This window comes from Cygnus atratus, chromosome 3 (assembly GCF_013377495.2).
Source record: "Cygnus atratus isolate AKBS03 ecotype Queensland, Australia chromosome 3, CAtr_DNAZoo_HiC_assembly, whole genome shotgun sequence".
In the NCBI taxonomy this organism is placed as follows: Eukaryota; Metazoa; Chordata; class Aves; order Anseriformes; family Anatidae; genus Cygnus; species Cygnus atratus.
In genome coordinates, this window is record NC_066364.1 from 108,760,037 (window position 1) to 108,778,073 (window position 18,037).

The 18,037-nt window shown below is 36.7% G+C and overlaps 1 protein-coding gene across 6 annotated transcripts in view; it reads right to left on the bottom strand.

The window, feature by feature from the left end:
* The window catches only part of GPCPD1 (glycerophosphocholine phosphodiesterase 1), a 45,466-nt gene that overhangs the window by 2,741 nt on the left and 24,688 nt on the right, over positions 1 to 18,037 (bottom strand). For all 6 annotated transcript variants that reach the window (XM_035552844.2, XM_050709484.1, XM_050709485.1 and 3 more), the window contains 13 exons: positions 16,912 to 17,035; positions 15,553 to 15,799; positions 14,310 to 14,472; positions 14,087 to 14,219; positions 13,801 to 13,855; positions 12,036 to 12,128; positions 10,173 to 10,250; positions 9,356 to 9,395; positions 8,523 to 8,584; positions 7,102 to 7,167; positions 6,400 to 6,536; positions 5,135 to 5,270; positions 4,663 to 4,823 (listed from right to left, as the gene is read on the bottom strand). In XM_035552844.2, coding sequence (XP_035408737.1) covers positions 4,663 to 4,823; positions 5,135 to 5,270; positions 6,400 to 6,536; positions 7,102 to 7,167; positions 8,523 to 8,584; positions 9,356 to 9,395; positions 10,173 to 10,250; positions 12,036 to 12,128; positions 13,801 to 13,855; positions 14,087 to 14,219; positions 14,310 to 14,472; positions 15,553 to 15,799; positions 16,912 to 17,035 — 1,495 coding nt within the window. The remainder of the gene's footprint in view (positions 1 to 4,662; positions 4,824 to 5,134; positions 5,271 to 6,399; positions 6,537 to 7,101; positions 7,168 to 8,522; positions 8,585 to 9,355; positions 9,396 to 10,172; positions 10,251 to 12,035; positions 12,129 to 13,800; positions 13,856 to 14,086; positions 14,220 to 14,309; positions 14,473 to 15,552; positions 15,800 to 16,911; positions 17,036 to 18,037) is intronic.

The window sequence follows — 18,037 nt, forward strand, 5'->3', positions numbered from 1 at the left end:
ATGATACGAACCCAAATTGTCTGACAGAAACTATCTGCAATACAACCTTTTTCCCACGATGCAGATAAGACCTTTGCTTTCTTTAGTTAACCTAGCTCACGTATTATCAATTGTTTTATGCATTCAAGACGTAGCGCTGAAGTTAGGAGAAAGGATTTTGTTTGTTTGTTTCTGTTGTTAATATAGCAACACCCTTTTATGAACTGCTGTTTTTAAGCCCTTTCCATCAGATAGACAATGGAAAAACAGAGGCATGTTTCCAGGCCCCTTGGCTCTGGAACATGGCTAGGCATGCTGCTAGGCAGCTTCTAGCAGGTATTCTATTAGTTCTTTGCTAAGGCAAGCAGAAATTCTGTAATTCTTGCTTCGTATTCAATTCTTTTCAAGGAAGACTGCAGAAGCCAGCCTTCCAAGCTCCTTTCAGACTGTTCACTGGAACATCTGCTACAATATGCATAGTGCTTCTTTATGCTGAAGGCAGAGAAGACCATTTGAAGCACAACTACTCTTACACCTCAGAATTTCGTGTTCCCACTTTTTGTTTGGGTCCCCTATTCTACACCTTCAGCAAGGCCACAGCTCCAGGATCTCTCTTACGAATTATTTCAAAAATCAAAAAATCAAAAATATAGTCAGTCACATGGAAATAGTGTTTTCACGCAAAAAAACTGCACAAAATGACTCAGATTTAATCAGTCTTAGCTTTGAAAAGTTTTTGAAATGCTTTTGCATTTATTGCCAACAAAATTTGCATTCGTTTTTGAAAATTACTGATACAGCACAAAGCTTTTGTCTGGAACCTGCAAACTCAACACGAAGCCATAAGGAAAAGCAGTATTTAGAGGGGAGACAAACACACTGAAAATACTCATCGAAAAGCTTTTGGCAGAAGTGTTTCAGGATTACTGGCTTAATGATTTTCATGCAGCTGTATGTATTATTCAATAAGCAGAACTTAGATCATGTAGAGAGAATTAAAAAAAAACGATGACAATGCAAAGCCAAGTCAGCACCCACTCCCTCTCCACATTGGTGTTTAATATGTAACCAACTCCTTATAAGAGTTTAACTCAGTAAGAACAGTCTTAAGTAAATTCAAACACAGAAGTATCTTCTGGACCATTTACAAAGTTTATCCAGGAGAAAAATGCCAGATAATTCCCCTCCAAAACCCTGTTTTAAAACACTTTTTTTTTTTTTGCCAATCCAGAGAATTTGTCTGTACAAGGTTCAAGTTTCTTCTTTCAGTAAATATAAACACCAGACTAATAATGAGTTTTTACCATGAGATTTAACTTTTGGTGTTAACAGAAGATCCACAGATGTGCCTTTAATGTACTTTTCTAGATTAGGGCCCAAATAGGAGCCTGGATATTGAGGCAGAGGTGTCACCTTTTCTATAGATTGTCTTTTATACAAGTAGTTCTGATATTTTAAGTTTTGAGATAAATGCTCACTGAACATAGGAAAAAAGCAAAAATATTGTCCTGGAAACTGCACTAGACCATACATTTCATTTAACGACTTTGGGTATGTCTAATAATCTGCAGCCCAAGTGGAGAAAGGATGGTAAAAAAAAAAAATCTTCCCCCTGCACCAGTGAGCTGGTTCTTTTAACAGCAGTGGCATTGTTAAGCTTCTCGGATTCAGCCTTGCAGCTTTTCCTCCATGCAAAACGAAATCAGACCCTCCCTACCTGTGTTTTTTTTTCCCCGACACTTGGTATCAGCAACTTTTGGTATTCAGCACAGAGCTTTTCTCCCATCTTCGTGAGTGGCTACATTCATTTTGCTCATCTTTACACGGATAACTAAGTTCAGAAAAATAGCTTACAGAAATCATCTCTACCCAGACAGTTCATAATATTTGACATAATTACCAGATGCTAGCCATAACAATAACCCAGGGTCATATCCAAACAACCTAAAGTTCACCTAAAGATTTTAATCCACATGTTCATTTCCTAACATTCTCACAAACAACACTTATGAAGATGGTTTAAGTAAAGCTCTAGTGAACAGCAACACAAAACACCAGGCACAGGACAGCATCCACCTGACACTTTCAGAAGTATCATTCATGTTCCTTCTAATGGATCTATATTAAGCTTAAACTTAATTCTATTGTTAACTTTGGAAAATAATTAAGGATCATAAAGGAGCATTCCAATATTCGTTTTTGCCTACAGAAAAAATCAGCAGTGTTTAGAAACTATAGTTAACCAGCCTGCAATAGTTATACTGAAAAAAGTGATTGTTTGCTACTCAGTCACACTGAGTAAAGAGAAAAAAATACACTATTGAACTACTGTGTTGTTTTTTTTAAGAACAGCTTTGCAATTGCTATTATTTTTGTGTTCCTCTCAAAGTGTGAAGATGTAAACAAGGTAGAAGAAATATGGGGAGCAAGTGGGTCAGAGAAGTCACGAGTAGTATTACGAATCTAGATGGTCTGAACAGCGCATGAAGGTGAAAGATTTTTTTTGTTTGTTTAACTCCACAAGGCAACTCAGCATATAAGCAATTCCAATGAACTGGTCAGTCATCAAAAGGTGAGGTAAAACGTGTTTTGCTATCATGCTGTAACTTAAGCCCACTAAGCAGTACAAAAGAGGCCACATGATGACACTTCGCAGACTTGCAGCCCTGGCATAAATGCAACATTATTTCAGTAGCATTGAGCAATTACGTATCCGAGCAGGGGAAGCAGCACCAAGACAGAAATAAGGCTGTCACGCATTTTACTGTTTTACCATGCTACTGCTCATCTATTACATCGGGAGTAATTAAAAACTCTGAAAAGACTGGTTTAGTAGTCATTAGAAGCACAGACATCTCAAGAAGAACCCTTTAAGCAGTGATATTTGATTAGAACACCCCACCTGTCCACAGACCAATGATTTATCACTTCAAGCATGGCACAGAATCAAGTTTGGTAACACCCATACGACCGTACACTAAGAGCCAGAGTACCAGATCTTGTGCACACCAGTCCAGAGATTTTTCCATCCACTAACAGGGCCTAAATGTTGAGAGGTCTAACAAGCAGCACTGCTGCAGCAGGGGAGATGACTTGATGTTTCAGTGATTTAAGTCTGAAGCTGCTCCCCAGTGCAAAAGTCTCGTTACTCCTTTTTACCATCCACAAGAAGAGGCAGACCTACTACAGGACAAGGAGGAAGACCACTGGCAAACCAGATAATCTCTACCCAGTCTGGAATGACTCTCAGTAGTCAAGAATGGATTGAAGGGAGTTCGGTAACTTTTTGCACTAGGAGACTACAACTATATAAGTAAGTGTATTTGACTTTTTGACTCTAGACATATTAATCTGACTTTCATTTTTCACTTTGCAGAGAACAGAGACCTTGACAATTACCTGATCTTCCTCGCCTTTTTTTTTTTTTTTTGGTGCACCATGTGCAAAGGAATACCCTTGCTAAAAGTTTGCAAAGTTTGCACAAAGTTTGATGGTTTGAGTCTTGTATAGTTTGACATCTTGACTACACTTAATGCTTTCCTAATTACATATTCTTTGTAATTAGACTGTCTGACAAATTTCAGCTTTCCAAGTTCAAGATTCTTCTTGTAAAAGTGAAATAAACACTGTTTTTGTGCAACTACCTCCTGCTATTAGTATCTTTTAAGATATAACACCTGAAACTTCTGATTTTTGAAAAGACTTGAAGTCGTTTGTTCAAAGATTTACCACAGTATTCTGATGTCCACCTGAGCTGCAGAGATACCTTAACCTCTGAAGTGATTATTTTTGGCAGTTTGCCCTGAGAGTCACTCCAAAGGTATTTTAATACAAAAAAAATAGTAGAACTATACATGAATGCTCATTGCAGCTTTTCAGTACTTGAAGAGTAATTATAAAAAAGATGGAGAGCAACTCTTTGCTCAGTTAGATAATGACAGAAAAAGGAGGAATGGTTTTAAACTAAGAGGGGAAATTTAGATTAGAGGTTAGGAGGAAATTCTTTACTCAGAGGGTGGTGAGGCACTGGAGCAGGTTGCCCAGAAAGGCTGTGGATACCCCGTCCCTGGAGGTGTTCAAGGCCAGGCTGGATGGGGCTTTGGGCAGCCTGCTCGCTCTAGTGGGTGGCATCCCTGCCTATGGCAGGGGGGTTTTAACTAGATGATCTTTAAGGGCCCTTCCAACCCAAGCCATTCTATAACTCTATGAGCTCTGAAATACAATTTTCCCCAGCCTTGTGTTTAGTTAAGTGTAATTCATTTGTTTAAAAGTTGTGTTAACAATTTCCATCAATAAATGTAGACAGCTGAAAATTTCAGTCAGACAGTTAAAATAACACTGTCCTCACCACACTGTAATGCACAGTTGAAAAATTACTGTCAGAAATGTTAACAGCGTACTGAAGAACTAGTGCATGGCCTACACATTTAGAGTTAGATTTTATTTACATTAGCCTCATGAGAAACAACAGTTATTCTGATTCATATACACAGCTGAAAGAATAGGAATTAGTATATCTTTTTCTCCAACTGGTTTTATGGACTTGTTGTGTTTATAGTAGAAAAGGAAGATATTCTGCACCTAGTCAATCATAAAGGAATGTGAAGCTTCACAGGATTCAGGATACAACCATTTCTTCAACTGAACTATTCTACTTTTTCTTTTTTAAGCACAATAACATACCTGTCATATATTAGCCCATGAACACCATATTCTCTCAACTTCTTCCTGTTATCTGGGTCATTTGCATCATCTCCCCACGAGAAAATAACTAAGCCTTTAGATTTGGCTCTTTTAATGAATGATGGATTCCTCAGCAGGTCTTCAGAATGCACATTAACTCCCTGAAATATAAAACACTCCAATTAAAAACCTGTTTCTGAAAAGTTCTCACATTAGCTTTTTTATTGACACTTGTAGCTTCTTATAATAACTTCATATAGTAACTTAGTACAATTAAAGGGTTTAGCCCTGTATTTTTTAAGCAACATACTAAATAGAAATTTCAAACAACAGACATTATTTTGGTAGTTACTAATGTTAACGCATTTATGAGTTTGTTTGCCATTTTGGGTAAAAAATAATGGATTTGCAACAATCAGTAATAATTCAATTTAATTTTATTGCAGAGAAATACCAGAGCTTGTCAGCTTACCAGCAAGTTTTCAAACTGTGCAAAAGTAATGGCAATTGGAGTTGTACGAGATCTGAGATCCATAAGTTCTGGATAGAGCTTAGATTCTCCTTGGGTGAGAAATAACACAGGATACTTGTTTTGCTTATGCCGGACCCTGTTATAAAAAACGTTTGCAAGTAGGAAGTTTAAAAGCAGTGAAATTCAATCTTACTGTTTAAGAATTACTCCCTTTACTGCATGTGCATTTGAGTGGTGCAACAAGACAGTACTCCATTTTCATAGCGAGTATGTGACAAACTGCTCCAACAGTTTGCCATCGTCAGAGATTAAAACACAGTTGAAGGGAAGCTTGAGTTCATGTTCAACTCCAATCCACACCCACAAAATGTTTACATAAAATCCTTGAAAGCTATCCAATTCTGTAATTTTCTTCTCAAATGTACAATAGAGCAAAACAAAAACACATGATAAGAAACCATCGTGTTTAATGTACAATATTTAACCTTACTAATGTAATTTTCAAGATGGATAATACCAATTAGGGGCATGAAATGACAGTAGATGGAAACACAGTTTCGGGATTAATGTGTTATACACTTTCACGCTTGTTTTGTAATTCTTTTATCAGTACCTTGATTTGGTTTTGCCCTATTTATCCTTCCATAGTATTTCATCAATGCAGACTCTTGTCAAATGATGTTTCTATTAAGCCTTTCATTAATAGCGCTCAATCACTTCTTGTTACAAAATACTATAGCATCTTGTTAATTCACATATATCCCAACTGTTTGTTTCCCAGTTATTTCCTGTTTTTTCTGTGCTGCAATATATCTGACATTCCACAAAAGGAATTCTGCTTACCAAAAAGAGCCACCGTAGGTAATTCAAAGCTATTTAATTTTCTGTCCTCTTAAAAAGGCAGGTACATTGAAAAAAATCTAACAATTTTTTGTTTGCAAATTAGGCTTGTGTACCCCTTAAGTATAACTGAAAAAGACTTGGTGATACCGTAAGACACCCTTAATTTTTCTTGTTGTGTTAAGACTGAAGCATTCAGGAAGGCACTTGACAAAAATATCTACTTGGACTTCATTTTCCTACTTTTTGTCACAGCTCAGATATCAAAGGGGTCTAATTCCTTGTTTCAATTCCCATCTATTTTTGTGCCCAAATTTTAGGTCTAACTGGAACTTGTTATTAGTGAATAGTTGGCTATACCTATGTTGAAAGTAAATTTAATCAAATTAAAAAAAAAGAAAATATATTGTTTCTCCTTAACTTACATTGTACAAATATCGGCATTAAAAGAAGAAAAAACAATTCTTCTTCTTCCAGCATTCATCAGAATCGTTTTTAGAATAATATCTAGAAAGAGGTTCATATCAAAGTAAGTTGACAAGTTGCCATCCCACTGTCCATCCTATTAAAAAGAAAAGACAAGTTTCAGCCATTTTAATTGATGCTTACTAAAATTACTTTAACAAGCTATAATCTCTCTTTCAACTTGATTAAACAAGAACTGAGTTTGCAAGTCTGAATACAGAAGTCACTCCTTCAGTCTCCTGAATGCCAGTTACAGCTCTACAGGACTGTTTCAGAAGAGTAGCTGAATTCGAACAGCAGGATTGACTGAAAAATTCAGTCTTCCCATCTAAGGGGAAAGCTGCTATGAAGTCTTCTTTAATTTTGAAAATACAAAGGAAATCCATGGAAGATCATTAAAAAAATGCAGAAAAAAGCAGAGCTGCACTATGAGCTAAGTCCTACATGTAGTCCTACAAGTCACACATGCTTGTGTATGTTCAGTTGCAAGAGCGGAGGTGATATACTCTGTTTTAAAGATAGTGAGCCATAAAACAAAAGGGTCACACTAAAATAAAAATGCTTCTTTGTTTGTAGCTCATAAGAAACTGTCATATCAAATTGCAAGCCTCAGCCATGAACACAGCAAAGTATCAAAGTAAATCTCCTGTACATTCACTTACCCTTTGTTGGCAGATCCATTTTATTTCTATGTTGAAGCCAACATCTTCAGAAACTGACTCCAGGACCTGCAAAGATTTCATTATGAAGAGACTCCACTGCTAAGGGGGGTCAACTAAGTACTATTGGGGTAATTACTGGGAGAATACACTGGAATTTAACCCCAATGGGGTCTAACAGTCAACTAAAAACAAACAGAAAAAACAAACTAAAACACACAACACCAAAAAACCTTAATACATTTACTTTTTTCTACTTCAGTTTAAAGCTAGGAAATAGAGATGTTCTGATAAATTTTCTTCTCATGATTTGATCAAGTACAAATGCAAGTCAATTCACCTTTAACACTTGTGACAAATGCCCCATTTATACTCCTGAAACAAATGTTTTATACTTCTCTAGAAAGTTTTTTTTTTAAATACAAAAAGTAAAAAGTACCTTCAGTAACAATAGTCCTAAGTATGAAATCCATGAGCTTACCATTATGATAATAACAAAAAAGTGAAATTCTTGTAAAGAAAGCTTTTAATTAAAAGGTGACTAAGTCAAAATGCAAAACTAACAAGAATGAAATTAAAAAAATGCTAGATGGTTCTTTAATCCTACGAATATGAAGGTACAGAAAAGAGTAACATTCCCTTTCTTACAGGAAGAAAGTCAACTTTGGAGAACCAAAACGTGTAGGAATTGAACCTCAATAGTTCAGTCCATTACACAAAGTTCTTTATTATATGAATAATTTATATTAATTCTCACATAATTATTAACTGGGTACTAATAATCGTTATAGTCCAAATAGAAAGCAGTATTACTGTATAAAACAAGTCCCTAAAAGACATGCTAAATGAGCAGTCTAGACATTAGGAAGAGAACATGAAGGGGAAACAAAAATAGCAGTTCCAGAAAAGACGTTGCAAATGGTATCAAGCTATTTGGACAGTAGTTTCTGGGAAAAACAAATCAATACAAAGCCAATAGTTTGCAAATAGTCACAAAGAGAAACATTTTAGATATTTACTTTTGTTTTCTTTACGTCTGGCTCTGCTACATGGCCAAGACTACACAATGAACTCACAAAAGCCTTTTCCCCACACAAACCTTAAATTCAGCAAACAATTGTCAATGCATTGAAACGCCATGCCCAGATGGTTAGCCAGCTGCTAAACTGAGCGTATCCTGAGCTACACAACTTGGGATTCTGAATTAAGAGCCTTTGAAGGTATGGAAACTACTGATTTTATGTGCTGGAGAGGCTCCAGTGTCCAAAAAAAAAAAAAAACCTAGATTTTCAGTTCCAACACTAATATTGGATGGTTAAAATAATTATAAAAAAGAATATCCATCAGTACATGAGTAGCACAAAGAAAACTGCATGTTTGCGTGTTCTATAGTTATCATCTCTTGCTCTACGTTTACTGCTTACTCTCTGCAGAGAAGGAAACGGCTGGGTCTCATAAGCAGAATTTTCTTCTTCTTTAAAAGATGCTGAAAATAAACACAAAATATTGGATCAAAATAGATAGTAACACTCCTAATCCCAGCAAGAAGTAACTGGCTCAGAACCACAAGACCTTTAAGAATGAAAAACTGAACCCGGTTTATCTTTTGATTGTTTAAGTCTTCCCTCTAACACTGACATACTCCCAACAATGGTGTTGACAATTCCTGTTCTGCCAGCAGAAATTTTTTTTGGAGAGTATTTGTCAGAAGCAGCTTCTCCCATACCTCACTCTTTTAGTCACTGAATCACATTCAGTGGAAGCAACCATGCCTGTCAAGGTTTATTATTTTCTCTTTTCCCAGACAAGTAGGATATGAGAGATGCTTTGCACGATTTTGACGTCCCCGTGAAGGAGATGAATTACAGCCTGAGACTTATAGACAGCACAAATAAGATGCCCCGTAACAGTTAGCAAAGTTCTTGACTGCAATTCTGCAGAGGTGCCAGAAAGGCAGAGAAGCATAAGAAAGAAGCACTATGGGCAATTACACTTTGAATACTCATCAATATATATTTAGCTATGCAAGCAACTTCTACCCTTCTGTCCCCTCTCTTCCAAGGGAGTGACTCCCATTCAGGTGTTTACTTCCCAGCAAAAAACTCTACAGACAGCTTAAAATTAAAGTAACTAATTAAGCATTTATACACTTTCAGGGAAAAGCCAAATACGATTAGAACAAGTTACTGCAATTACTGACTATGTATCATTACATTGTAATAAATTAATCCCAAGACTCTTGCCAACAAGTACGCACCATTGTGATCTTTAACTTTCAGGGCAGTCACATGAGCCAACTAAGAAGCATAAAAAGAATAAAATTAACAAGTGTTCCACCCACAGAGATCATATTACAAGTAAAACACAATTTCCTTCTGATTTTTTTTAAACTTTAATTATTATTATCTATTTATTTTAAGTTTAGAAGTCCATTACAGACACAGTGGAAGTAACTGGAAGTAAAAACAAACATCATTCTTGGTTCAGCCAGCTGCTTCCTTGACTGAGCACAGGTATCTCAGCTTGGTCTTCAGTGGCCCAGTCTTATCCCTGTCCCCCCTTTTATGCAGGCAGACAATTTCTGTTTGGAAGATGCAGTGATACCCAATTTAATTAAAATCAAGTAGTTCTAGCCAGTTTGTCCAATCCAGGTTGTTGAATCACGGACCCTTCTGAACCTCTACCTGCGCCTCCAAGAAGGAAGCCAACATAATCTGGATCTCTCTTGTTAACAGGGAAATATAAGAACTATACAGACTTGATGAATGGTATCTTTCTTCCAAAGCATCGACTTTAAATTAACTCAACCAACACTTTTTTTTTTTTTAAACATGAATGGTAGCATAATGATGTGAACCCATACAAGTTGTTTGGATGCTATTTCTAGAAAACCTTAGTAATGATATTTATTCAAGCTGTAATGATGGTACAAGAGTACTATACTTGAAATTAACTACTTATTCTACTTGTACTACTTGTGAAGCTTATGCTCTCCCACACTATGTGCAGTTACTCCAAAAATCAAAGCTACAAATCCCACACCTAGTGTATCAAACCAGAAAAAGTAACGATACCTTCAATAACTGCAGTTGATCAAATGTGAGCTCTTTGACTGCAATCTCAAACAACTCCAAAGGCTCTGTATCCAGTTTCTTTGAAGAGAAACAATACATAATGAAGCATCACTGAAAAGTACTAAAAACATATATGTTTTTAATGTTAACATGAAAAGCCATTAGAATTTTCTGACTTTTACTGATAACAATATAAATGCTATAGTAACAACTAAGATGATCAGTTATCAAAAGACAACGTAAGCACTCAGAACCATAAAACAGGTGTCAATTTGAAAACCGGGACTTGGTCATTCATGAAAGTCATAGGTTCAATGTTCTTCCATGTTAACCTTCAAAAAAGGTTAATACATTTATTCTGTAAAACTTGATCAGCTAATTTATTCAGGAAAAATTACATCCACAAGTAAAGAAATCCATTGAAATGCTCCAAGACAGCTCAGCTGATAATTATTTATCCAATGTCTCTGAAGCTTATACAAAGAGACAAGTGTCCTGGTAAAATTGAGACAGCCCTCCCCCCTCCAAGAATCTATTGCCAAAAAATAAATAAATCTATCAATATGGTTTTCACTTCCTTTTTTTGACGATAAAGAAATTCATACTCAACAAAACAACACTGATTCACTGTGTAAGTACTTCCCTTTCCAGAACTGCTCAAACCCAAACTTGCCTCTTTGCACTGTGGTTGAGTACAACTATTCTGGATCAAGGGAGAAGACCAGAAGGAAGAATAGCTCTGTGTTGAAGTCACCAGCTCTTAGGCCTGTACTTCTCTCATTATTAAAAAGTGGTATGTCACCATAAAAACACTCAATTTTTATGCTTCGTGAAACTTGGATATTTAAAAGGCAACTGTCTGGTCAGAGCACCATTTAAGGAACAATTATCCATATGCACGAATAACAGTACTGTTCACTGCTTACATTATCCTACTCTCAATGCTTACAAAAACAGCAGAAAGTTTTGATTGAAAAAAGTAACTACTGCAACAACTGATAACTTGAGCTAGGAGAGGAACAAGACGCTTTCAAGTCCTGTTTTCCTGCTCCTAGCACATCTGTTCTAACTCCTTTCCTTCTGTCCCACCAAGCAAACCAAAGCAGTTCTTCAGCCTCACTTACTGTCCCCACAAGGCATGAAGTATACCGTTTACCTCACAGGTAAAGGAAAGATCAAAATGCAGAAGGAAAAGAGGTTCAAGAAAGAATGAGAAAAATTAATAGAAACCTAGCCATTTGTGGTTAATCCAATTTTTCAGAAGCTTTCTAAATCAAGAAGATTCACTTTTCTTCCAATTTTCTGCTTTCCATCCACTGGCCACTAGTGGGACACAAGGTAGACTCTGGTTTAAGCTAATGTGCATTTATGAGTACGTAACACTATAGTTGTTCTAAACAGTTAAGTACCAGCAGTGGTGAGAAAGTCATGCTGAAAATCACATCAACTCTCCCTCAAAAACAACAAAACAAAAATCAGATCGGAACAAAACAAAAACCCACAAACCAAAACCAACCCACAAACAAAAAAACAACCAGAAGGTCTTGGGATCCCTTAGCTTCTCAGAGTAAGAGGTACTACTGATCCCAGTGGAGTTGTGTGCATTTTTCTTTCAAACCATAAATAAACAAAAGCTAAATAACTGCAATTTACATTTAAAGAGATACAGATCAGGCATCTGAAACACTGTTGCTAAAACATCAAAAGGAAGAACTCAACTTCCCAGCCATACTTTATGCATACAGTAACACTACATATTTATTTCCTTTCCTTATTTCCCACAATTATTTCTATGAGAAAGAAAAATTAGTTTCTGGATTGGTCACACCAAGATAAAAACACAGACATGATCATCATCCTTACCTTTTTCATTGCCATGCAACATGTGAGATCATGGTAGACAATAGGCACATGATCTTTAGAAAGGTGTACATCGAATTCCACATATGCTGCTCCCTACAGAAAACAGAAAAACATTCACAACCGAACAAAACAAAAACCCATTAACAGTTGATGCACAAGGACTCGAGAACTGCAGAAAACTCAGAAGACAAGTTTCCAAATATATGCAGGTCCTGGACATCTACCAGAAGTTGTATGCAATACTGGTCGTTACCAGTCACATCTTACTCAAAAATTAAAAATAAAAATTAAAAATAGGGAAAACAAAAACAAAAACCAAAAGGACAGAGCAGCAGCACTGTAACACGTGCAAGAGTAGAAACTGCTACATCCAGTATTCTCCTATCATTTTCACGTTATGTTATTTTTATGTTGTATGTTATTTTTGTTAAGCTTAAAAGGGAAGAAAGATTAAACGAGAGCTCCAAGTATAATCTTTATGGACATGAAGGCCCAGAAACAATGGGAAACACAAACAATTTTTGACTTATTTTGACTGTCTCCAAATCATTCCTTTCTCAGCAGAAATATTTTTGTAGTGGTGGCTTCCAGTCTTCTCATTCCGCAAATAATTCAAAATATTTTTCTGGTGATGTTATTATTTTATAGTAAATTTCTGCCTCAATATACTTTCTGCAGACTTTTTAAAAGCGTCTAGAAACCTGATGTATCTACCGGAAAATTAAAAAGTACTATTTAAACAGATCATTTCACAACTGTAGTTTTCATTTGCTCTCCAGTCAGTGTGTGGTCTAGACGCTGTCTTCAAATTCTACTCCGCCTCCGAAATGAGGCTCTTGGGGAATTAACGTGCTCAAGAATAAGAAGCCAATAAACATAAAGGGATGGCAGAAGAGTCTGGAGTATTAGTAACTACAAAGGATGTCTGGTAAGAATCCACGCTAGTGGATTCTTCTGGTACTGTTATAGTACCTGAGAAGTCTCAGAAACCTACAAGTTAAGCAGCACGTGATCTCATAGCAGCATCTTACTGTGACTGTAACCACAGCTCTTCAGTGAAAACAGGAGCTACACAAGGAATGTCTGAATGTGCTCCATAGCACTGACTCCAGCTACTCTGCCTCACTGCCTCTTTGTCTAGACCGATCTTATCACAGATCACTTCAAGAACAAATTTTTGGAAGGAATAAAACCAACCATCTAGGTCACAGAACTTAAGCACTGGGGGAGTGTATCTCCAAATTAAATATCCCTCACGTGTTTTAAGATCCTAGGAGTCAAAATCTTCATTATAACAACTACTGGAACAAAGGGCTGTTCTATTCTAAGAACTTATTCTTAGAACTCAGCTCTCAAGTCCCTTTTTTGTAAACCAGTTTGAGGTACTTTGCAGTCCCTGAGTGAGACCTTTACTGCCTAAGAGTATGCTGGCTCTAGAAGAGACAGACTTCATTCATCTGTTCAAAATGATTCACAATCCTTCATCTCTGCAGGGTTGAAGTTAAAATTTTCCCTGTATTAGAATAACACCAGAACATTTTGGATGGGAGGGGTTTTTGAAGAACTTAAGAATTAAAGTTTAAACTAAGCTATTTTTTCCCTTCTTATTCCTTAGGGAACTTCCACAGCTTCATAATTTCATGCCTTTTTCTTTTTTTAATCAGCATATTTGAGATTTATTGTACTGAATCTTGAAAACTAAGCATACAAGCCAAGCTAGTTTTAACCATACAAGCACTGTGTTCATGTAAATGTGTGTACGTACATGACTTGCAGCATTCCTCAGAGAAGCGATAGTGTTCTCTTGAACTTTAGCAAGTCTGAAATAACAGCAAAGGAAAAAGTTTTATCAACTGCACCATGAAGTTCACTGAAGCAACAGAAACACAAATTGGAAGTCTTTGTTCTATGGAACACTCATGTTAGATACAGAAAGAGTTAAAACAGTTATGGATTGTAGCTTTTAATTTGAAACCAGCTGCTTCCTCAGTTGGTATCCATGAAACCAAACATTAAACAAAACAAACAGATTAAAACACAAATGAACTTACTTAGCTGTTGTTGTAGAATTTCCTGCTCCCCTGTGTCCAACATCTAGAGTTGTTCTTGGTTTCCAGTATTTTGCATATGAGGCCTTCATATCGCAAGTGTATCCCTGGATTGGCTTAATAATTATGTAGTCCACTACAAGGAAAGATATCAAATGCTTCACATGTCATCAGATAATGGGTGACTTCCACTGAAGTTATCTACGTCTGTTTGCATCAACTGTACCTCGAACTTTTCCAATTGTCTTCCTCGGATTTCTGCCCATGATAGCAAGTGTAAGAATTCCAGCACTCTTTCCAAATTCTGCAATTGTGGATGACAGGAGGCAGGCAGAACCTACATGACCTGGAAGCTCATCATCTTGCAGTACTTTCTCACCTAAATCTTCCTAAAAACAAAGAACCAAAACACCTACTGGTTATATGCAGGTGAGAATACTAACCAACTCTGCTTTCCCATGGAAACCTTGGTCCTCAGCAAAACCTACACAGTCACTAACATAACGAAATCTCCCATGTGTTACAGAAAACACAAGTTTCAGACTAAAATTTTTCATATAACTATGTTGCAAGTTACAAATAGGAACATGAAATTGTTGTTTGAAATCCAGAAAACCACGTACGTTAATCTTTGAAAAAACTCTTAGATATGGTAACCTTTTCAGACCAAAAATGCAATGTATGGAATATACTCTCTTCTAAAATGCCCAAGTCACATTTAGAGCAAAGTTCAACTTAAGTAATATGTAAGTTTGAAAGAGCTCTGTACTCATTTGCAGAGAAGGAAGACGGCAACTAGCAAACAGAACAGGAACTTGATCATTGTTAATTTCAGGAACTATGTAGCAACTTTACAATTGCAATTCTAAGTGATTTAAAGGCATTTTTTGACCAAAGAGAACGCTTAAAACTTTCTTCTCCATAAACAGTATGAAAAGACCAAAGTTATTTTCTTTAAAAACTATGAATATTTAACTTTTCCTGAAATATTTTGAGTGCAAAATAACTAGCAAATGAAGTAGCGAGAATCTGCAGTTTTAATTTGTACTAATTAGTTCATATAATTTTTTTGTAACTTAAAATCAAGATGAAATGGTTGTATTTTAACCAGTCCCTATATACATTGTTAAAATTCAGAGAGGATAAGCAGAACTCACCCATTAAAGGATAAAAATCAAGCTAACCTAATTATATGCAGTACTGCACACTAAGATTTGAGTCCAATTTGTATTAACTATTCTCAAGAAGGAAAAAATGTGAAACTTTGTGTCATACTGAGACAACTCAAAAAAAAATCTGTAAAATGGTGCATTAGCAAACAGACTCATAAACCATTTACATAAGTAGCATCCCAAAGATCAAGTTGATCAGTTTGCAGGCTGATGCCATCAGCGGAATCTTCAAAGTAATTGACTCCTTCAACTCCAGAATGCAGACTAGAGTTGCTTGTAAGTGGTAAAGCGACATACCTCGAAAAAATCAAAGATTAATTCCAAGTTATCAGGCTCCATGGTTTGTATAGTGTATTCTATCCATCGATCGGGCTGCAAAGCATAACCACAGTCTGGTTGAGAGTGTCGGCATTTATATTCATTGTTGGTTATTAAGGAGAACTCCACAGTGTTTGCCATTTTCTGAGGAACTGTAGGGGATGTTTTTTCTTGGCCCTCTTCATCATCCTCATCTTTCTCCAGGCCTTCTAGAGTCAATTTTACTCTACTCAATCAGAAATACAAAACAAATGGTTAACTTACAGGCGTGTCTTCAGAAACACCAAAAAATTAGAAAGCAGCTTGAGCAGAAACTCATACAACACAAGAAGTCTTCTTGACACCACCAACTACAGAGAGCTGTGCATGCAGCAGGCCCTAACAGGAGTAGGATTTTGGAACCACTGCTGTCTAAATCCTATTTCAGTCATGTTTAAGTGCTCAGTTACTTCTAGTATCAATTACTTCTAACACTGGAACTTGGGTAAATGGGAAAACTATAGTAATGGTCAGAGAAACAGCCAACACTACCTACAAAAGACACAAAGCCTTCACCATGTAGTACAACTCTATGTGCTGGGATAAAGCTTAGCAACCAGAGTTCCAAAAAAACATGCACACAGGAAGGGGAAACAGGGTGGGGAGGTGGGAAGAGAGAGCGAGGACAAGCGCCAGATCACAGAAATTCAAACAGGGAAGGAGAACAAACACCTGGGTCAATAGTACAGTCCTCAAAAAACAAAACAAAACAAAACAAAAACCACACGCACACACACACAAAAAAACAACATAACTCTCCTCCCCCAGCTTCCACATCCAAGCTACTCCTTCGGAGAAGTTATGAAAAGGGAATACAGAAAACTCCCTGAAGTATAGCAGACCACTACTTAAGAATGCTACAGTTCTAGCCAAGAAGCAGGAAACAAACATCAAGGCAAAGATGGAGTAAGTATTTGTGAAGGATGCCTGTTGTTCAACTTCTGCCATCACAATTGCTTCATACATTTTTGATAGCTTGGAAGCAACCAGTAGAATCGCAAGAGCTAAAAAGTATTAACTCAGCAGTGAGACCAAAACAGTTTTAACTTTTTGACTTCCTTTGTTAAAACACAAGAGTTTGGACACTTTTTCAATAATAAAATGAGGAAACTGAAACATCACTGATCTAATATTATCACCACATTTTTACAAAGCACTTAAATACCTGGAAATTGGCCTGACAGCACAGCCCTATTAGTAACCATAATGCTAAAGGCTAAATTCATTAAGAAAAAAAGAACCAAAGGTACTGACAATTAACACAAGGTAAATTGCTACCAAAGATGAGCAGGCTCTTACCTAAACCTTGATGTTTTAAATTTCTTCTTTGTTATCACTACAGGGGGTTTCTCAGAATAATGCAGACGCAATCTGATTTCTGTTTGACAGGTCAGCCACCCAGCATCCACAGTTTCAATGCCATCTGTCAAAGAATAAGCAACAGGAATTAGAAAGACAACTTAATAACTTGTTTCACTTTCTAAAGGAAGATCTAAACAGTTTAATATAAATATAGTTCCTCTGACACCACCTTCTAGCCAATCCTCCTTTATCAACAGCTTTATTCAATAGTCTTTCCAAGGCAAATGTTGAGAGCATCCTTTCACCTCTTTTTTCAGAGCTAGCCAGAACAAGCAACAGATACTGCAGTTGCTCACTGGGTTTTAAGGTAAAAAAAAATAGGAACACTGATCCTTCCCAACTTCACGTGGTAACTGTCTCAAGAAGAGTATTGCGTATTCCAGTATTAATTTTATTTATGGTATTAACAGCTAAGTAAATCTCTACAGGTACACAAAACCATCCCATATCCAGGGATATCTCAATACATGGATGAAAACTGACGAACTCTGCAGACTCAGAAGCAACTTGAGACTGTTTCAGTTGAGATACAAATGTCAAATTAGCTCATAAGCAAGGGCAGTAAAGCAGTTTAAGCATGCAGGACGAAATATAGTAACAGATACAACAGGGAAAAAAGCAGGGACGAAAACCCTCAACCTAACCATCAGGAGGAGGAAAGCCTACAAAGAAAGCATAAGCTGCCAGGCCTCATGCCAAAGTAGACTCTGCAGTTTCCAAGAGTTGCTAGAAAAATGTATCCTTTGATGATATGAGAAAAACTGAAAAACTTGAAGACAAGATGTATGAGACATGATAAAGAGTTAACTCAGGTGCCAAGGGGTTGAGCATTAACGGGGAAATGGGTTCTAACAGACAAAAAGCAAGATACATCCATGCACAAGAACATGAGGTTTGAGCTTATGAGAGGTTTTGGCAGTTACGTGCACACCTGAAGAGGCACATTTTTGTACATTTTGTCTAAGTGACATTCTAGTCGGGAAGAGTTCTTTCTAAGGCTAGTTTCAAAGCGAAATCTAACAGCCTAATCTGCATTTCCAAAAATACATGCTTATAATCTAGA